At 32.0% G+C, this 22,168-nt stretch overlaps 1 protein-coding gene and 1 long non-coding RNA gene across 5 annotated transcripts; one reads left to right on the top strand and one right to left on the bottom strand.

The window, feature by feature from the left end:
• The first annotated feature begins 226 nt into the window (after positions 1-226).
• On the top strand, positions 227-22,137 carry LOC126917521 (uncharacterized). Of its 4 annotated transcripts, none has more exons than XM_050724451.1 (6): positions 228-448; positions 2,129-2,263; positions 19,223-19,541; positions 19,625-19,777; positions 19,847-19,991; positions 20,235-22,137. In XM_050724451.1, exons 2-6 carry the CDS (start codon positions 2,251-2,253, stop codon positions 20,847-20,849), a joined length of 1,245 nt encoding a protein of 414 aa, XP_050580408.1. In that variant the 5' UTR covers positions 228-448; positions 2,129-2,250; the 3' UTR covers positions 20,850-22,137. The 4 variants fall into 4 exon arrangements, with proteins under 4 accessions (XP_050580407.1, XP_050580408.1, XP_050580410.1 ...); XM_050724453.1 differs by lacking the exon at positions 2,129-2,263 and adding an exon at positions 7,476-7,555 and having other exon boundaries at positions 232-448; XM_050724450.1 differs by lacking the exon at positions 2,129-2,263 and having other exon boundaries at positions 227-448.
• Positions 7,562-9,969, bottom strand: LOC126917538 (uncharacterized). Its single transcript, XR_007710982.1, has 3 exons — positions 9,842-9,969; positions 9,545-9,701; positions 7,562-8,273 (listed from the first exon to the last, which is right to left on the bottom strand). It is a non-coding gene; the product is annotated as an uncharacterized LOC126917538 (long non-coding RNA).
• Positions 22,138-22,168: the final 31 nt, after the last annotated feature.

Genomic DNA, 22,168 nt, shown 5'->3' with positions numbered 1-22,168 from the left:
TATTACAGAGTCTTAAAATAGTGAAAAATTGTCCATTTACAGGTGCTGTAAAAATAAAATATTTTATTTGAATGTTTGTGCGAAGTCATACGTCGCGCTCAATGCGCCATCTTGAAATTCAAAGAAAGGCATGCAATGTTGTATGTCTTATCCCCAATATATCAATGGTTTTAATCTTCCTGTCATTGGTCAGGGAACGAGAAAGTCTTCCCACTTCCCACTTTCTAGTAGGATGTAGGATTAGTTTCTTCAGTATGTTACTGACTGCGGTGAGAGATGGACGTGTTGTGTGGTGATTGTATGGTGTTTTCATGAAGTTTTGTAACTTTTGCATCGACATAGAAATTATGTCGATTCAAAATGGGCAATTTACCAACGCTAGTGAAGTTTAGTGCGGCACTTCTCTCCTGCATTTTGGATTATACGCGGGCTGATGACGAATTACAAGGTAATAAAAATCTTCTGTATATCTATATTATGATGTTCCAAACATCATACACACGTGGTTATCCTAATCTACTTGATTCCTACGGTCGTTTACTGACATTTAATATTTTGGCGCCCTTGCTTTCCGTCAAATCCACTTCATAACACTTAAGTTAATGAGCTTGAAAGATAAATTAACCGTTTGTCAACATTGCATACTGGCTGTTTTTTTTTAAATGATAATCCATAATTGAATTTTAATTTTCTTTAAAGAAATTTAAATTTGTTCTTTAAATTTTAATTTTAATTAAATTTCCCATGTTACAAAGTATACGATTACATTTATAGATTGTACTTTTTGACTAAATCTTGTTTATTTAATTAATGAATCCGAGTATTAGTTTGTATTGCATTACTATGCCTATCTCATGTCATGAAAAGTATTCTTTTTCACTGCATACCTATTAAACACAACAGTAATCGAGTCCAGTTCATCTCGAAGCTAATTGTCGTACAATGCTTGCGAGTTCGTAGGCGCACTATACCAGAAATCCTCCTTTCATATCAACCCTGTTTCATTAGTGTCATTGTAGTGTTGTCATGCTAACAATTATTCGCAGAATTATTTATTAACAATTATTTTCATAAAAGGATGTTTACATCTAAAAATAATTAAATAGAAATATATATATTTAAATAAGAATTTTTAAACAATAAATATGAGTAACATATCTGTATTTGTGTGATCTAAACTGTCGATACATTTTCAATATTTAAAAAAATTCTGAGTAATCTACATTCTTATCTTCTGTTTCCTATTTTATCCTGAAATGTTAACAAAGCGTTAGCAAAAAGGTAGTAATTAAAAAATGCATATTACAATGATAAAGAAATTATTGATATATCAATTTTATGATCTTAATAGGAAATCTCAATGAATATAGCTTAGATAATTCTACGTAATTCTACGTCTAATTCTACGTAAAATATTTATTCGCAAATATTTTTTAGACATTGTCATGTTTTTAAGAGCTTTCTAGTCTTTAGCAGAATTAATTCTCAGACATTCTAATACTCAATGCACAGTAGATTTTATTTCTAACATGTTTAATAACAAACAATCTTGTCATTATAAAAGTGTTGCAGTAAAGCATTTGAAAACTGACGAGTCTACGAGATATTTTAATTGTTTTCATAACTGAAATATCTTTAGATTTTCTATAGAATTTGTAGGACGTAAATACATCTTATTTTTAAATAACTTTCTAAGATAAAGTTAGGAAGGCTTAAATCAGCCGAATGAGCGCACTAATCAAGGTCTTCGTAACACAATTGTTATCATAATTGTAAATTTCTTTGAGATCCTAACTATGATTATTTGTGAATTATTTCTGTAATGTTTGTGTAAAATTTATGTTATTAACGTTGCAAATTATACAAAAATTTCAGCTTTATAATATTCATAAAAATTCTCTTTTATCGAAGATAAGAATTAAAAAGATTAGTATTAACAATTAATTACAAATAATTAATTAATTAGAAACTTTACAAAAATTCTTATCGTAATTGCTTCGATCGAATAATAGCGAATTGTATGTTCTAAGAAGAGAAAAAAAAAAAGATGCGAAGAAGTTCAGTAATAGAGGTGTGCCATTAATCAAGCCAAATGATACTAAACCGATGTTTGGCTTGTTTGTGCAAGTGAAAGGAGACGAGGATCGTTTTTACGTAGTTGGAACTCGGTTGTGTACGAGCTCTAGGTTAGAGAAGGCTGTGCTCACCGGCCCTGACCAGGACGGACCACCACCGGGCACAGGAGCGTAGATGCAGGGGAAAGGTATAGCCATAGCTCTAGGATGGAAGTGCCTCCGTGAAACCTTCTAGAAGCAAATCGCGGCATTTGCCGTCACTTTTAACATAGTTGTACATATGTCTACTCATTGAAAATTTTCATTTCAATCCTCTACATACCATGAATCATTCAGGAAACCGAGATAAAGTACTTCAAAGAGATATGTACTAGCAACTCTTTAAACAACGTAGTTTAAACTGGCGTAGGTTTTTTCTTTGAGGTATAGTTCACTTACGCACAAGTATATATACTTATACATGAATACACGTATGAAAGTACACTTTCATAAATTAAACAGCAATTAAATTATTGAACGATAAATTCAATCCAGTGTCCGAATAGTTTCGTTATTCATTCTATATGAGTTCATCAGTCATGCTAATTGTTTCCACTGGACACATATCAATTAATCGGTTGAGCTCATAACTTTCGCTGAATTCCTTAACAGGTTCGCGATATTATTTTAAAGATTCGTTATTCATTTCGTATAATGTCCGAAGCTTTCGTAATTCGAATTCTCCTAATTAATATTTATCGAGCCAAAGCGCGAGAGTGACTTTACAACTTTTTCGAAGGAATGACGTTTACTTGGTATATACGGTGATGTGAAAGAATATTTACAGTTGATAATTTAATTACGTCGCAATTAAAAATTTGATTATTATAACGAGGAATAAAAATTTACATTTATATACATTTAAGTCGTTTTATTTATTTTACTCGTAAATTTCATTCATAAGGTAGGTGTGATCGTAATACCTGTATCCTACTTACGTAGAACGTAGAAGAGCGTAGAAGCAATGGATTTTTGAGGAGCACGTGAAAACATGCAAAGTAGAAGAGGGATAGTGAAAGGTACGCACGAAAAGTATTTGCACCTACACCAACGTCACTGTTCCAATGAAAATGTTAGTACTTAAAACGCGTAACTATTTCGTCAGATGTGAAATATAGAATAAATTTTTACCTAATTCTATGGTAATATATACGGGAGCGTAAAATTTTCGAAAAGAAATTGGTTACGTAAAGTTGAGAAGGAAAATGCTTATTACGACATAATTATTACGTAATGTATTATAATTTATATTTACGATGCATATTTGTGCAATACAGAGGACATGTATTTAATTCTTATAAATCGCAGAGACTATCGAGACGATTATGTAATTAGGTAAAACATTTGTAAGAAACGTGCTACTGTTAATTAATTATTGATCGTAACATCCTTCCCCTAATGAAGAATAAAAAACATCGCGCATCTTATCTGATGAAACGTTCGTTCGTTTTCCGCGAAGCGTGCAAAAATGAAATTGAACGTTTATTTATTTAGATTTCTCTCTCTGTTCGACTGTTATTTTTAAGCTAAATCGGAGCTAACAGACAATTCTAGGCTACAATGAGAGACGTATACCTTGCTAAATAAAAGATATCTCGCGATTGCACAATTTCTTTTGCCTCGGTGTAATAATTTTTTTCTTTTCTGTAATCTTCTTACAGAGATTTTAATTAACGTCACCCAGATAAAGATTTTCATCTGTAGATCAAGAGTTACAATTATGTTACGTTGCGATATTATGTAATAACACATAAGAAATATTTACAAAATAATGATGCCAAGTTACTTGGTGTCTACAATCCTACCAGTGGCGTTAATTTCAATCGCGTGCAATTTTGTAATTTTGTATTAGGTCGTCCGAAAAGTTTCTTTCGTTTTATAAGGAAATAATAGACGCACAATGTTTTTCGTTTTATATTAGTTTATTGAATTATACACGAATATAATAGTAGAAATATGACGGAATGGTTCATAACTAATTCAATAAAATAATATAAAACAGAAATTGTTGTTCATTTATTATCACCTTATGAAACGAAAGGAACTTTTCGTAAAATCTAATATATTTTTAACGAACATCACTGTTCAGTATTCTTCTTCGCGTCATATTCAATAATTTTCTTGATTAGTTTCATAATAAAGTAATTATACTTTAGCGAAGAGTTTCACGCCTAACGAGTATTGCAAATCCTCGTATCCCTTTCTCTATAGTCATTTTGCATACTAAATACATAGGTATTTTACTTTATTGCCTTGAACAATATATGATATTTATAATACATCTATCTGTAGACACAATTGAAATACGAATAAATGTCCATGCGTTTGAAAGGAGACACCTGTATTTCTTAAGAAACGCCACACGTTTATTCAACGTAATAATATTTGAATTTTTACTTAGTGAGGTAATGGTACGAGATGTCTAACTGTGCGTTCATTGCAAGAATTATAATTAATCTTGGTGAATTTATCGTTATTCTTTCTTAATATCTCTAACGTTGAACGGAGTTTAACATTATCGTAGTTGTGAGGATATTTCGTTTTCCTTTTTTTCTTATGTCTTTGCGACTGTCAGTAGTTATGATGAAAGCGAAACTTGTACGTAAATACTTGCAACTTTTTATATCACATTACAAGTAGAAAGCAGGTACCTACTAGTTACCTGTACAGACTAAATTACTGGTAATTTCTATCGTAACAGTGCTACAGCGTCCAATGCGTTACTAACTAACAAGTTTCATTATAAAGTAATTTTTATGATGTCTAATAATTTAAAGTATACTTTGATTATACATAGTATAGGCTCATAGTAATAAATTTCAAAGAACATTATGAAGTTGGAAAGCAATGACAAGTTTTATGAAAATTGCGATTTAATCTGTTCAATAATTATTATATCTTTCTAAAATAAATATAGAATATTCCATCATAAATCTACTTTCGTAAATGCATAAAAAGCTTGTTAAATTATTAGAAATTAGTCAAAAAATTATTTTCGATTCCTTAATGCGCATAAAATAACATGCAATTTCTAAATATTTTCTTTACATTTTTCGTAGTTCATCTATTTCATATATTCCATTAATAGTAAAAAAATTGACGAGCAACGATTCAGGTGAACGATTAGCATTAGAAAACTCTCTCCCTGTTGCGTTAAGTCGTTTGATCCCGGTATAATGGAATATCGGATATGCTGTGATCATAAAGAAATAAAATAAAGTACGCATATAGCAGAAAATGTATATGTATATATGTAAATGTAATGTAAATAAATGTAAATATATATATATATATATATATATATCCACGATTGTTCGATATGTTTTGTAATAAAATTTTGCAATTAATGAGCAGGTGCATTTTCCTGGCACATTATGATTCATTTTCTCGTTGGAAAATTATTCTCCCTCTAATTCACCGAGCATGTCCGGGGTTAGCACTGTGCGTTTAGTCTTCCATCATATACACGTGCCATCAGTGGATCGCTGATAGTCCGATAAGCGGTGGCATCCTGTGAGCGTAGCGTGCTTAATATAGTACCATAGCTATCATTTAGATGAAAAGATTACTCCAGAGCTTTTTTAATTAGTAGAATCATGTGCGACTGTCGTTTCACAATTATTGTTTCATATGCATCGATACTCTCTACGATTCGTTCCAGATACAGAGTATAACCGTAGACGACGATTCTTTGTATACTTTAATGGTATAACGATCATGTTATCACGTGGATAGAAATGTTGCAAATCTCATAGCGATAGTTTTCTTTTTTAATTAAAAGGATCGATTTTCATTTAACGATAAGTCGAATTTTTCTAACTACTAATTATTACTAATTATTATTTAATGTTCTATACAGAACAAATTGTCCTTTTTTTATATTCTCGCTTTGAAATAAACTTTGAAATAAATCGTTCATTCCGTTATATTATACATTTTACCTTTTTGAATTTTATTCCACTCCACTAAATCTTTACACCACCGTGGTCACTTTAATTAAAGCAATTACGTATCACCAGTTGAATTACTTGCGTGCACCACTGCCGTAGAAATTACATACCCAGTGCAACCAGGTCAGAACTCCTATTTTAAATCAGTGAGTGCGCGTACGCATTTGTAAGCACATAATTCGCGGATCAAGAATAATATGTTGTATTACGATGGTTATTGAATTGGTTGAAAATTGTCCCTGTATCAATTGATAATATCGAAACGAGAATAAATGTCATTCAGACTCTGTGGGATTAATGAGTACTTTAGACACCGATATTTGCTGCTACTACGTTCCGTGAAGTTGAAAGGAAATAACATAAGAAATAATTTAGATCCACTTAGAAATCAGACCAGAAAATAGCTGTAATTTCTTGTACATAGGTCAACGTTGAGCCGGCAAACAAGAATTTTAGATTACGAAGATTGTGAATATTAGAGAATTATGTCATTTATCGTAGTATCGTTTCCTTACTCGACGATTAAACGAAATAAACGTATAATTATATTTATCAAATGTAAAGATACTTTTGTGCAATTTTTCCTCGTTTCACAAAAGAATTCACTTGTATTACTTTTCCATTGAACTTTCCAATTAATCATCGCTCGACGATCAAACGAAAGGCTAGCCAGTCGTAACTGGAGTTCTAGCAGGTTCGCTAAGGTCACGCGCTGGTTTCTTATCTAGAACTATACTCGATCTCGAAGGCACCGTAGGTAAGCGGAATCTAGACTTTTTCGATGCGGCGAGCTGCTGGTAGAAAGGGAAGTAGGAACAGTAGTCTGTGCACCGAACTACCATTTGATTTTCCAAGGTACCGTTTTCTTCCACGAAACTAGCCTGATCCATCAGAGTCTGGGTGCAGGGCAAACTAACTCCTACCCACGTAACAAGACCCGCATTTTCCAAGTATGTATATCCACTGCTCGTGTACAACGCGGAATTCTTCTTTTTCTTTCTCTCTTTCTTCCTTACCGTTTATCTACCCATAGTATATACCAGTACAGGTACATAGTTCCGATGGTCCCGAGTTGAACAAGTGTACAATGTAAATATATTTGAACGTTTATGCGATCGCATGCGACCGACTTCAGCGGAAGTATCACGCATAGTATTCTGGAAATGCAGTGCTGGCAAGTGTGTTCGTTGTTTAGGTGTTCTTTTCTGTGATCGTTGCATCTATGGTGAATATGTGTTGACTATCTTAGTTAGTGAGCTAGTTGGTTGATGATATCTATGTACGTAATGATATTTTAATAATATTTAATTATCTACGCGTTTCCTGTGACTGTAATATTTCAAATAATATTTAGATTTCTCTTCAGTCTTTGACCTGTTAACTGCGAAGTTTAGTTTCAAAAATTCCTTAGGGGGTGCGCAGATAAAATCAAGCAACGACAGATATACACGTCGATCGCAGGACAAATGCACCTATTATAAATTGAAAAAGGTAAGCAAAACGTGGAAGGATTACATTTTTATTCGATAAAAAGTTAACGATTTATCGTTGAAAAAAAATATCGTTATTAAAAACTTAAAAATTACCAAAAAATAATAAAGCAAAACGTTTCGGGGAATGGCCGACGCGTTGGAGAAAATAATGAACCCAATTTATAAAGAGCAATATACAGAACATAAATGATATACAAAAGAGAATAATCAAATAATCAAACTTTTTTTCAAACTTCTTTTTATTTTATTTTTGTTAATAAAATATATAACAGTTTTCCTAGAAGTATAAAGGAAACATACCACTAAATTTCATTTATATTACTTTTTACTAAAATTTTGAGTTTTTATAGTTAACGGTCTTTATAGTAAATTTGGAATGAAAACTTTATCGATAAGAAAGTTTAGGATAAGTTTTTGCGCGATAGTAAAATGTAATTCAGTAAATTATCACGATGAAATGGAGTTTCGTAACGGAACATGAAGACACAGAATTTGACATATGTACAACAGAGTGACTCCCCTCTAAAGAAAGCAGTAAGTTTATCATCCAAATGCAGGTTTTTACGAGGCACTGAGGCAGTCTTACTATCGGCATCCGGCCTGACAACTTCCGTCTCGGCTCTGGTAACTCATCGTCAGTGGAACATCTGCATCCTTCTTCAGTCTACCGCTTCGTCATTTTCCGTTCCTCTTATCCTCGGCTATCTCGTTACCTGCTATAAAGAACTTTAATTTGCTGAGAACAGTTTCGAAATACAATACTCGTGCGATGCGATAAAATAACGTTTGCCTCGAATTTCTGCGAAAAATTATTAATCTATGATCTACTTTTCAAGTATATTAACAGGCGATTACCTTTAAATATCTCAGTTTGGGACATAAATTGTAAATGTAGTATTTCACGAATGAAAATATCGTATGCAGGTAAATACATAGTTGGATCTAGTTTTACACAACGCGAAGTAGATGAAAAACATAGCTTTTACAACTACAATTAACGAAGAACTTTATCAAATGTAGAGTCAGAATTATAAAAGAAGCGAAAAGAAGTCAAGATAGCATACAAGTAATTATAATTGTCGAGTATATTCGATAAAAGAAAAATAATCGTATTCGTAAAATGAAAAGTAAGCTATCTATAGAAAGAGATGTTTTAAATATTTCTCAGTTATACGTGTAAATAATACATATTTGAAATTACTCAAAGTTTACATTGCTGATGAATAGGGATTGATAGTAATTAGCAATGTATTGAATTATCTCTCGTTGAGCTGAGAAAAATATGAGCTATTAAATTATGTATGCATCCATAATAGGTGTTTGCAATTGTTATGCGAACGACGGCATTGGATTACGAGCCGATTCTGTTCTGTGAATCTATTCTGAAGATCGTTACCCATATTTGAAAGTACAGTTTAACCGATATTCTGTATACGTGTAACGGTGTCGTGTGAATGGAAGAACGTATACGTTCATTAAGAAATACGTTGTTCTTTCATTGCAATTTTCCTCATAACGATATATTGCTACAAGATATATCTATATGCAGCTTTTTATTCTTTCTTTTTTTCGACCTACAGTGTCAACATCATCATTCATTATACTTTCACTAGTATCTTTTCTTCTTCTTTTTTTTTAATTATCTGAACTCAAGCAATTTGAAATCATTTTATCAACGCGTACCTGTATTTTTTTTTAATTTGATCATTTGAAATCTTAATGAACCATTATTTCTGTTTACATTGTTAACTAACTTGAAACATCCTTTCATCCTTCCATCTTTCTTCTCATTAGTCATATCGCTTGACATCAGTCAAGTCGCTTGAATTCAAATAACTAATTTGAACGAGGCTTTAATGGCATCAAGATTCTGATTATGTATTTATGATCGGAAGTACGTATACGTATACATGTACACGCTTGAAAACAGCAGGTAGACATTTTTCAACTCCGTGCCATTTCTCCATAGAAATTTATCTCTACTTACATGACTTACTTGACATAAAATATCTTATCAAATTTCCATCCTTTTCCTCGTAAGGTCTCTTAAACTCGTGTAGCTCGATTAATCCGAACAAGGCTTTAATGCATCAAGATTCTGGCTACCAGAGCGTTTATGCAGGTTTATATCTTTATGAACGTACCTGAAAAGAATGGAAGCTAAGCAGATATCTGTTTCACCTACCAAATATTACGCCGATCACTGCACTTCGGATATTTTATATATCTCTGCGTATTGTGTCTATATAAATTTCTCGTACACGCATAAACATCTGCGATCTACCGATTACTTATGACGGGAAATATGTGTATGTGAATATCCTCGAATCAGCTGGTAAACATTTTTCAACACCTCCAGGCCATTCAAGCTTTTACACCTGTGCGTTTCCCCTCTCGATTTACCGGCAAGCGGATTCTCGCGTAGCGAGGCAAATACCCGGGGAAAATGAATTCGAAAACGTGAAGCGGGATGCGGATTCATTGTTATGCGGACAACGTTGCTAGGTCACCGGTGCATTTTACGCGACAATGCCCCAGGGTTCTTCTCCTTCTTAGCTTCGACGTCTCTCTCATTCTTCGCTCCATTCCCCTGCCTACGTTTTACTTATTATTATTTCACGGGATCGGGCCACGAGTTATAACTGTACATTTCTGTGGTACCGGGATAGGTCTTGGCATTAACTAAGTTACGTAATGACTGGTTTCCTCGGAGAATGAATACTCGGTGCGCGACCTGCCTCTTTTTCCCTCTTCGCGGCGCGGCATCGAGACCGCTCGCTTCGAGGACCACGCAAGTAAATCCCGATGTACAGTTACTTATTTGTACAAACACGAGAAACTCGAGCGACGATACCTCCGGTCAACGGACCCAAAACGCATCTATCCTTTCGCGTTGATCGTTCGAGTGACGTTACGTTGCATAATAAATTAGATCGATGATCTTTATGCATTCAAGATGCGAAGGGACACAGGATACGCGCGATATGGAGAATTTTTATTTGTTATTAATATTTAGTAGAAACGTTAACGTTTAGTAGCTATAGAAGCGATTTTTTATTCAGGTTTTGTTCGTTTCATAATCGTAAAGAAAATAACGTAAAAACTAGGTTTCTGTACGTTGCACTTTTAATTAAAGAACTTTGGCCAAATCAGCCATTTTCAACAAAATCATATACGAATGAAAATAATTGTCGAAGGTTTTGTCGCTTTAAAATGATAATTGAACGGTGAGATCCCAATGTACGTATACTGTTATATTCTGGTCATGCGCGCAGTACTCAATCGAGGCTAGCCGACTACAACGACACGGTTAGGATTCCAATAGAATTTGGTCGCTTTCTGGTACTACAGTAATCTCGTCATTTTGGTGCCAAAGAAATCCGAAAGCTAGTTCTTAAGTATCGCTTTACAATGTTGCATCGAGATTTGCCAAGCAGGGGAAATTTTACGCGATCACTATGAACGTAGAAACAAAAATGGTTTCTTACTTGCGTGGTTTTTGTCAACTTTTAATCAACTATATGTAACTTTGTCGATGTTTGATCGACTATAAATCTGTCTACTTTCATAAACAATAACGCTTACACAAATATCGAATTACTTATACGTTTTATATTTTATCGTCTAAAAGAGTTTTGGTTAAAGCGTGTATTATATTTCTACAGTATTTCTACTTTCACGTGCCCAATTAATTTTACGTTCCTTCTGTTTTTGCAAATTTCGATACGATAATCATCTTAACAATGTAGTATAGATTTGATAAAATCTTCCAGTGAAATGTTATTTTATCAAAACAATAATCAGTGAAAGTTTCGAAAAGCTTCAATTAATGAAGTGAATTTAAGCGAAGGATCCTAAACGATTGTTTTCAGCATGCTTCTCTGTATAATACAATGGTATTAAGAAGTCAGTGTTCTCTTTCCTTGTTAAGAATTAAATTTCTATTATTAGAAGACAATTACAAATTTAAAATTCCCAATTCTCTTAATTTCACGTAGAAATTTAATAGATTTATTGCAATGCCCTTTTAAAGACTTTTTGCTACGTAAAACGCATATCCAGATAAAGGCTCATTTTCTTTGCGTTACGTATCTTTTTAAATAGCCCCATACATTTTAATTTCTTTGATACAAGTCATAAACTCTCCCTCTCTCTCTCTCTCTCTCTCTCTCTCTCTCTCTCTCTCTCTCTCTCTCTCTCTCTCTGGTATCTTCATAGAACCGACGAATATCTTTACAATACTGATCAACGTGTAATTTCTTCATCTCTTTTAATTTACGTATCGTTTAGCCGTTTTCACTATAGTACAAAGACGTTACTAACAATGGTTAGCATCTATGATGATTATACACGGTCGTTGCATTGAAACCTTTTGTACGTTTCTACAAAATACAGCCAGCAATTAGCATGGACCGATGTAAATGGCGTGACAGCGTTTAATTATATCAATTCACCAAGTATTTCACAGTCTGGTTGAAGATCTCACGAAGTTTCTCCTGGTTTAGACATTGATTGTCGCACGGTGACCGAGGAACTTCCACTTTGCGAAACGAGAACGGATTCCGCAACGAGGAAACGTTTAGGAGAGAGAACTCGGTTCCTACTTTGGCAATGATGCAGATTGTCGTTCTAGATAGCTAAATTGACCGTGGGTATGTGGAAAGCTCTCATACGCGGCTAAATGACAATTTCTCTTTCACCAATTGGCCGAAAACGAACTCGTGCACGATCAAAACTGGGTTACTTTTAGCGATGCTCTCTAAATCAATGATCGATGACGATTGTTAGCTTTCTTTTCTTCTTTTTTTGTTATATCAAGATCACAGTAAAGAAACGCGATAAAAATACTTTTTTGTCGACTTCTTTTACTTTAAAGCCATTTTTCAGTAAATGGGGACGTTTTTCCAAAAAGTAGCAGAAAGTGAAAACGGCTTGTTAGGTAAAAAATTGACAAAGTCTTGTGGAAGCTATACCGTTAAGGCAAACGATATTCTAATAACTTTCGATATTCCAATGTCGTGACAAGCGATATTTATAAAATTACGATGAAGATGGAAAAATAAATATGTATGCCAGTCCCGAGATCAAATAAATTCTGAATTCTGCAATTGTTCTGCTATAAAAAAAAGGACGATTCCTTTTTGCTCTTCGTATCAGAAAGCGATTTTTCCTACGACGAGAAATTGTTCAAGCTAAAAGTATGATACATTTTCTAACATGTAAGTTTATAGTTACATGAAAATTGCGTAGACTGCGTTCCTTGCTGGAAGGGATAATCGGTTAAAATATAAAGATACGGATCATTCTGCAACTAAGCAAAACCGTAGAATGTAGTTCTACGAAATGTTAGCCTGAAATATAAAAGACCAGAACTTTCTCCCAATGCTCATCGATCGTTGATGCGAATTCACATGAAATACTGGAAAGTGAGTTTTACATTCTTTGTCCAAGTGTCACGATACAATTCATCGGTCTGATAAAAGTTAATAAAATTTATTTATGTTGTCAAAGAACGACGAAAAGCTTTGTTAAAAAATATCTTTAAGGTATTGAAATTAGTATACGTTACTTGTTTCTGACTCAGTTTAATATAATATAATATAATTTTCTATGTGGCTCTCAAATGTTTGGAAATATGTTTAACTATTTTTAAATCCATAAAAATTACTTCGATGATCTGCTTCTCTATTTTACACATCAGAAAGTTATAAAAACTTACAAACAATTTCAGTTGTGATAATTCGTTTAATTATCGAATCGGAAGAATATATATTAAATAATCTGTTTAATGATAGAGTATTGTTATTTAAACTACTGACAAAATAGAATAAGTTTCACTTATTTTGTTCCATCGAATAGCTCGTGAAAAATCCCCTTTCATCTTCTTGGAAATTTCTCTAAAAATCTGCTATAATTGGGTTGCATAATGTCTGTTAATGATCCGTTTAATCGAAGAATGAAAATTTAATTGGCAGCAACTCGATTATATCTATATGCATATAGCACTTACGTATGAGCGTTCTTCCTTTTTATGTCGAAAGAACACGATGATCGTCAGTCAGATCGCTGAACAAAAGCGTTGCATCAGTGACGTAATGCATTTATGCGATAATACAGTGGCATAAGTGAACTTACCGTGCATGATGTCAGTAAAGCGTAGTGACGGTTCAACATTTAACAACGTGAAGTTTCTTAATAGAGATGCTAATTGCTAGGTACAATTTCGAATTTATATTACGAGACATATCAGGACAATGATGTGTTTAATACTCTTACTGTATAAAACAGTGAACCTATATTAGCAAACGATATAATTTGAAATTTGTATTATAATCTGCATTTGATTTTTAAAAATATATAACAAATTAACAAATTAATTATAAAAAGATATAACAAATTTTATTAATTCGATAAAAGTTTTTAAATTGTGTCGACGAGATATTTTAATATTAAAAAACGAAGAATAGTTTACAACGACAGCATAAATACATCTCTGCATAAGAAAGAAGAAAGAAAAGTTTCAGGCGTATAACGATCGTCTATTCGAACAATCTAACGATGTAAAACCTACTGTATGTACTTTTTATTCAACTTCATATAACACTTATCGCTACCGTAAATTCTTTTCATTGTTAAAACAATTGAGATTTGGGCGGCAATCGTTGATGAACGATCGCGATAAAATGGAAGAACGGCCATTGCCGGATATTTATGGAAAAGATGCGCTGCTGACACAGTACCGCTTGTTCTACGCGTTTTATGTCAGATTAAACGCGTAAACGCGCGTACGCACGCGCCAGTCACAAGCATCTGCTTGCTATCCGGCTCCATTTACCAATTGTGCTCGTTAATTTCACGACACTCCGTTCCTTCGTGCTAATTGGTCGCTTTAATGGATTTCATGCAGGCTAAAATGTCCAAAAACAGGAATAAACCATCTGCAAATTAAACCTGGAATACTTAATTGCTTAGTTAGATGTTAATGAAAATATACCGTAGACATTATGAATTATCAACTCCATCAGAAAATTCTATCTTCCTTCCGAAGTACAAAATTCCCAAGCATGAAAAACTATTAAACAACTATCTGAAAAATTATTCCACCTAATTGATCTGTTAGTAATAAAAATTCATTTCTCTAAACAGAAGCTTGTATGGAACTATAGACCCCAATCTGATTGAGAAAAAATAGGCACTTTTAAAACAATTTTTAAAATTTCGTTAGTCACGCAAGGAGTTAAAGGTCATCATATATTAAACTTACTATCTCACTTATTATGAGAACAGTGGAAGTTATTACATATAACTGGTACGACTTCCTGAATTTCTCATAATCTTTTATATTTTATTCTAAAACAACCTGTAATTAAAGGAATCGTTATTGGAATGTTCTATAAAAAAATCATTACACTAAAGCTATTACGCTTTCATTTAAATCAACAATCATTGAATCGTTCCCCGAACTAATGAAACACGAAGTAGTCCGTAGTCAATTCCCGAGTAACCTAATAACACGAATCTCGGCCGCAGATTACACACGAAAATAATAAAACCTCAAAACTGTTACTGTAACATCGTATAATTATACACGATGATGTACCTCTAACATTTGATGCGTTCCACATTCTGATTCTCTACTGTGAAAACATCGCGAATATCAAGATCTATCGTAAGAAAATTTTTCTAGTGAAACCGCTGCTCACGATACTTCCTGACCCGTTTTTCCTTTATTCCAAATAAACAAAATTTGGGATTTCATTCAATTAACAACTACGCAGAAATTTATTTTATATCTGAAAAGTGCAAAAAAATACCAAAGGAACATTTAAGAAATTAATCTTTGCATTCTACAATAATTTGTCAAATATTGCTTTTGTAATTTCTACAAATTGTATAATTTCTTCTTCGTCGAAAAATTCTGACTTGTTAACTTGGCGTGACTCGTTAAAAAAATGATGAATTCTATCTATCTTCTTAAAGTCATACAAAACTTGAAATGAAAGTAACGAAAACCACGAATTCATCAACTACATTTGAAATTAACAAGTTATTTCGTTTTCCATTATTTCATATGAAAATACTTTCTTTTTACGCACCAAATGACATAAAAATCGACGATAATGAACTTTATATACGAATTCACAGTATACAATAATCGTTTCTTTCGTAGCTTATACATCTGCTCACAATCGTCGAAGAGCGAATGAATTAATTAGATTTGTCTATAGATTAATTATTAGTTGCTTTCACTTGGTTTTTCGGATCGAAGAACGAAGAACCTCCTTTACTCTTTTGACTTTCCCTCGTGCATCCGGTACAGGAAAAGGCTAAACATTCGAGTTCGCCGATTGCATCTTGTATATCGCGAGTTTCGATTTCGCAATAGACTCATTGCTTTAGCTTGCCGACCTCTCAACGTCCTTGCAGTGACTCTCATTAATATATAATTTCATTCCTAAAATACAGACATTCAGCTCGTGTAATCTTTTATCATTAAAAATAATTTCACGAAAATCAGAATAAACGATAATTGCATTATTGATTACCGCAGCGTGATATAGCGCTATCAAAATACGAATGCCGTGCACACAGAAGGATAGTTGTAAAATCACTTTTGTGAAAGTAGAAAACACGATGAGTCTAAAAACTACGTTAAAAGTAATAGAGCTGTAACAATATCTGTTATCGTTTTACAACGGAAATCTTAAGAAACTACAGGATAGTCGGCGTAAAAACGTTAGAAAGCGATAATTTCGTTGCAAGAGACTATATTATTTTTGCGTTCGAATACAATCGAACATTCCTTAAAAGTGAAAGTGCATACGGTTACGAACGATTTGTGTAAAATTCTACGATGTACCGAAAAGGAAAATTCTTTTTCCTTCTTTTACTAGTAAAATTTGTTTCTACGATAATTTGCGCGTTTTACTTCCCTTAGCTTGCGCTAATTCAATCTTTATATGGGAGATGTCGGAAAATTGAGAAAATAAAAAGGAGCAAATGAAAAGTAAGAAAATAATCAAGGCAAACAACTGATCTTGATCGAACGTCCCTTTCTTATCATGCATAATTACATTAATGAGTATCTTAATTATTCTCTAGAGGTTGAGAACCTCCTCCAAGGTAAATCACCAACACTTGATGTTACGAGCAGTGCGCCAATAGCAACAAGAGGGGAATGCCGTGCGCGGATCGTTGAAAAGTTTCACCTGACCAGTAATGGCACTTCCTGCTAGTCAGGTGGACTATACGTTGATTCATTGGGGGCATATACCCTTCATTGGATTGCAGTTTTATAGTCGTACAACTTCCACGGGTATACCACCAAGATGATACGCTTAACGCTGCTAGAATCCCGAATACATACCCAATCATATCATCTATTCTTTCTTTTCTTCTTTGTCTATTACTTTGGTTTCATTCTAATTATTTCAATTCTGTTTAAATGAAATTTCTTTACCATCGTTTACTTATATTTCAATGGACATGTGAAGGAATTTATTTACTAAGTATAAAAATGACTTATATATATATATATATTATTTAATTATAGAAACGCGTAAAAGAATTTACAAAAATTTGTATATGATCGTCGTGGTTATGTTTATATTCATAAACATTCAATATTCAGAAACATTCAAATGTTTATTATATTCACGTGTAGATAGGAAATTGAATAACCAAACAAAGGAACTCTTTAATGTTCATCTACGAGAAATTTCCTTTGCTTTACTCCATCTTGTAATCATTTGCATATCAAAGGGATTTTAAAAGATGTTTTCTCACCTAACTATCGGTACAAGTGCGAACTAAAGATCTGTTTGCTTCAGAGAAACTGGTAATACTGGAACCGTTTTGAATTTTCTGATTTTCTTTCTGCCAGCTTGCGCGACGTGTCATTTAAAATTAAAAATACTTTTTTTAACCCTCTTTGTCGTTAACCCCCTTTTGTACGATAAAATTGATGAAACAAAATTCGTTATACATATTTCAATTTTTTGTTTTTTATTATAGCATTCTTTAACGCCTTAGATTAAGGAAAAATAATATTTTAAATAAGATTAATTGATATATAATTTTCACATTCAGCTTTATTACGTATTAGATAATATGTATCATATATAGTGTAAGTTTTCTATTTCTAATTGCGTTGGAATTTATATTTGAATCGTGAAGTTATTGACAAAATTCGGCATTGTTTCTGCACATGCTCGAAACAATCAACTATTGTAACTAAATATAAGTATTTAGAATCGATATGTGTATTCTATGCTACGTTAAGTTTCACTTATTTCATTAAATATCTATTACTTTGTCTATACGCTATCATATATAGTAGAAGAATTTTTTGTATTATTTCGTATTAAATTCTATTTATATTTTTCAACTTATTTTCAATTTATATTTTTCATTGTCAAGCATGTCACATATTTATTTAAATTTTCTACAAAGCTATGTAATTTGGAAATACCTTTTAAATATTTAATTTGTTTATCATTGTAGTATCGTTACTTGTTAATACATTATTATATTGAGCTAAATTAAATAAACTAACATAAATTTGGACCAAACTAAACTTTTTATTGAAATGTCATTGAATTTTCATGTGTATCAAAAATTAATTTATGACAATATTAATATAATTACGTATACAAATAAATGTATCTTGCTTTCTACTCTGTGTACATTTTGAAATCTTATCTCAAGCGATATAAACTATTTGAGTTTATACATCGAGTGAAATAAATTTGAGAATTCAAAGTTTAGAATGTGACAAAGGAAGTAGAAACACGAGATAACGCCCTCAACCTAGGGAGAATGTAATCGTTGATCCTTTCGCTACCCTACGAAATGGATTGAACACGTAATCATGAAACCAACAACCGCATTCCTCATATACGTACTAATAGGCCCTCACAACTGCATAAGGTCTACCTGATACGAGGACTCTGTTTCATTGTATTACGAGTCATTGCTCTTCTTCTTTAGAATACATACCTCCACGAAGAATTGTAAAGTTTGCATTAGGTCATCTAATAAGTAATACGATTTAAAACAATATAAATCACAAACAAAAATTTAAAAATGACATAAATTTTTTATAAGTAATAAAATAATTAAAAAAATTATGTTGTAATGGAATTACAATTATAAAGAGAGTTGCGTTAGGGATAAATATATTACACGTAAAAGACATTTTTGATTCGAATAACGTAATTAAAGATCACTTTATATTAGCATTCCTTATATTTAAGTATATTTAACATTGGTACTTGGCGAGTATGTGTGTCAAGCATTTGGGGCACAGCTTCAGGCTATGGATCATTGATCAACGCAAGAATTCGACTTGCATGTTCTTCTTACGTCCCTCTTACGCGAGATTCATAAAGTGGCACATTTTATTCTAGAAGTATAAAACAGTTGAAGTTATAGTTGTTTTTTAATAATATAGCTTTTAGTAAAGCGGATAATAGTATTTATATTGGATTATTTAAAATAGAAATATATTAAAAATGAATCATTAATAGCACTACAATGTAGCACTACAAATATATTAATATCATTAATTAACATTAAAAAACCATTTATATTTTTTTGAATTATTTGATTCTTAAATATTTATTATTATATAGAGGAAACTATTGTACATTTTTTATGATTACAGAATGTGTTGAAGGACATAGTGGCTGTAAGAGATGTAGAGATGGAACATGTGCAAGATGTGCAGTTCTTTTACATCAAGGTACTTGTGTCGATACTTGTCCACCAGGTCATATTGCAGATTGGTCAACTAGAGATGAATACATGGGCAGAATTTGTAAAGAAACAGGATATATGTTTGGATTTACTGGTAGTCAAGTAGCCATTTTGGTAGGAGTTGTTTCTGGTGCAACTATATGTATTCTGATAATATTATGTGGGGCTATAATTGTACATAGAAGAAAGAAAAAAGCTGCTAAACTAATCCAACAGTTTGAAGACAGGTATTCTTTGCTATATCTTTAATGTATTGTAAGTGTGATTAAAAATGAATAATATTAAAAATATGATTTAATTTATGTTTCAGTGCAGAGAGAAGAGAATTTTTAAAACATCTTGCAATGCTTAGAGGGGAAGCCAACACGTTTCTTTCTATGCTCAATGACACAAGGAGACAAGTTAGGGAGTTATACTATTCAGGAAATAATGGAGATGGTGCTGTTGGAATACAAGCCTATAGGTACAATTATGCAATTAGCGTAAGTTATCAATTGATATATTCTTTCTTTATTATAATTATGATTTACAGACCAGTTTTGCGGGATTTGGCAAGGATACTGGTTCTTATTAATAGGAGAGACGATGAAATACCAATTCCTCCAGATGATTGGCAAAGACTTTTTTCATGGGCTGAGAGATTATTAAGAAGATACAAAAGGCACAGCTCACCTGAAGTAAGCTAATTTCTTTGTTCAAAACTTATATGAAAAACAAAAATTGAATTCCAAAGAGCTTGTTATTCTAAATTTTGCTTTTTTTCATGCAAGTCTCTAAAACACTTTGGTGAGTCATGCATGTTGAAGGAGTAATTACATATGCATGATTAAAAAAGAATTTCTTTTAAGTGAAATTACATAAACCAATAAAAAATTATGTATTTTGTATCAAATTTAAAAGATAATATTTTATACTTCAAGGTGGCTCAACTTATAACATTCTTACAACAACCAACAGCATCCGTCCAAATAAATTCAACACAGCAAGTAACAATCACACAATCACCTCAGCCTTATGAAACAAGAACCACTCCAACCAATCTAACTACATTCCAACCAAATGCACCACTTACAACATTTCAAGCAAGTGACAAATCAAGTATCAGCCCTGCAAGTTCCAGTCTTGGATATATAAAAGATAGCCCTGTGAGCTCTAGTCTTGGGCAAAACAGCTCTGGAGCTTATAACGAAAAACTTAGTCCAAATGGATCTAGCATAGGACAAACAACTCCACTAGTATATGATAACCAAAAACGACTGAAACCTTCAAATACACATTTCCAAGAACTTGCCATTTCCACTTTTAATCATAAATACAATACTGGTGCAACATTAACAGAATCCACTTGTGCAATAGATGAATGCGAGGCAAATGGACTCGATCGTGAATTAAATCCTCAGTGGGAATTTCAAAGTAGTACAGAGGCTGCTAACTATACTATTTTATCAGATTGGTCACCTGCTCGTGAATACCTCATTGATGACTTTACAATTCTCGGTTTCCGACCACAAGATGAAATTACCACAGAATTGTAAATAATATATTATGATATACATAATTTATATATTTCTTTATAGTTTTTGCTCATAAATATATATTTTCTATAAATAAAAAAATTTTCTATTTTATAAATAGGAAATATATATTTCATTTGTTTCTATTCTTTCATTCATTCTAAAACTGTAATATCTAAAGCCATAATCAAGAAATATCATGCACTCTCATATTATTGGACTAATTTATTCGTATATAATGCATCTCCAGCCGTTCATATAAATAAAATTTTAAATAGATATATTATTTCTATATCGTTCTTTAGGCATTCAAGTATATATAAAATATTTCATAATTATTAGGTAGATTGAAACAAGTAAATTTTTCATACCAAAACAAATAGAAAAACTCTACCTAAAGCTTGATTTTCAAGAACCAAAAGTAAACATTTTATTTCTATATCAGCCTATATTTTTAGCACACGCTATTTCAGGTATTAGATGGTAGAATGCATAAAATATTGGTTTCTCAATGTTTTTCAAGTATTCAAGAGCTGTAAGAAAGAAAATAGATATTATGTTCTTAATTTATTCATAATCTATTATGTTAATGTAATAGATGTAAAACATATCTTTCAAAATCATTATTCAGATATTTTTTGATCTAAATACATAATGCGCTAATGCACATTTGATCCTATACTTAAAGAGCATGCGCCAGAATTAAAACACTTAAAATCTTCAAACCAAATCTTCGAATTGTACAACTTAATAAAATACTTCTTAATTTCTTTTTTTTAAGGAGAAGTTGTTTTTCTTGATATTCCATGATTTTGAAAAAATCTGTATGTGTCTGTATGCATGTATGTATCCTAGTTTGTGTATTATATATGTATGAGTTCTACGATAGAATGAATTTATGATACTATCAGATAATTGTAAGCGTTTTGTTTAAATGATATTCTTTATTTAATTTCTATATTACAAATTAATAATTATTATATAATTTACTGTACTAGTCAATATTTCCTTTTATGCAAGAATATGAATTATGTTATGAAATTATATCCTTATACTACCAATGTCTGAAGTAAGTCTATAAAAATAGTTTTAGATCTTTAATACAAATATTTTTTTATCGATGCACCAACATATCATTATTAAATAAAAATTGCAAAATATTTATGATACAACACATGTATGTATACATACCTGTATATGTTGTTACATAAAAGACCAGAATGGTCGGCTGTATGTACAAATTGATGTAAATAATATTTTACTAGCAAATATGTAAGATGATTATAAATATAATATATATATACATATATATACCTAAATATAACCAATTCATCTTTTTA

Source organism: Bombus affinis, chromosome 6 (assembly GCF_024516045.1).
Source record: "Bombus affinis isolate iyBomAffi1 chromosome 6, iyBomAffi1.2, whole genome shotgun sequence".
Lineage (NCBI taxonomy): Eukaryota > Metazoa > Arthropoda > Insecta > Hymenoptera > Apidae > Bombus > Bombus affinis.
Note: the sequence above shows the minus strand (reverse complement) of the source record. Positions and strands in the feature narration are given on the sequence as shown.

What these genes read in the sequence shown, in the direction of transcription:
- LOC126917521 (XM_050724450.1), top strand. Translation starts at nt 361, where the DNA reads ATGGGCAATTTACCAACGCTAGTGAAGTTTAGTGCGGCACTTCTCTCC. An exon ending in ATCCAACAGTTTGAAGACAG is followed by an intron (nt 19,542 to 19,624) that starts GTATTCTTTGCT and finishes TTTATGTTTCAG; the next exon opens with TGCAGAGAGAAGAGAATTTT. An exon ending in AAAGGCACAGCTCACCTGAA is followed by an intron (nt 19,992 to 20,234) that starts GTAAGCTAATTT and finishes TTATACTTCAAG; the next exon opens with GTGGCTCAACTTATAACATT.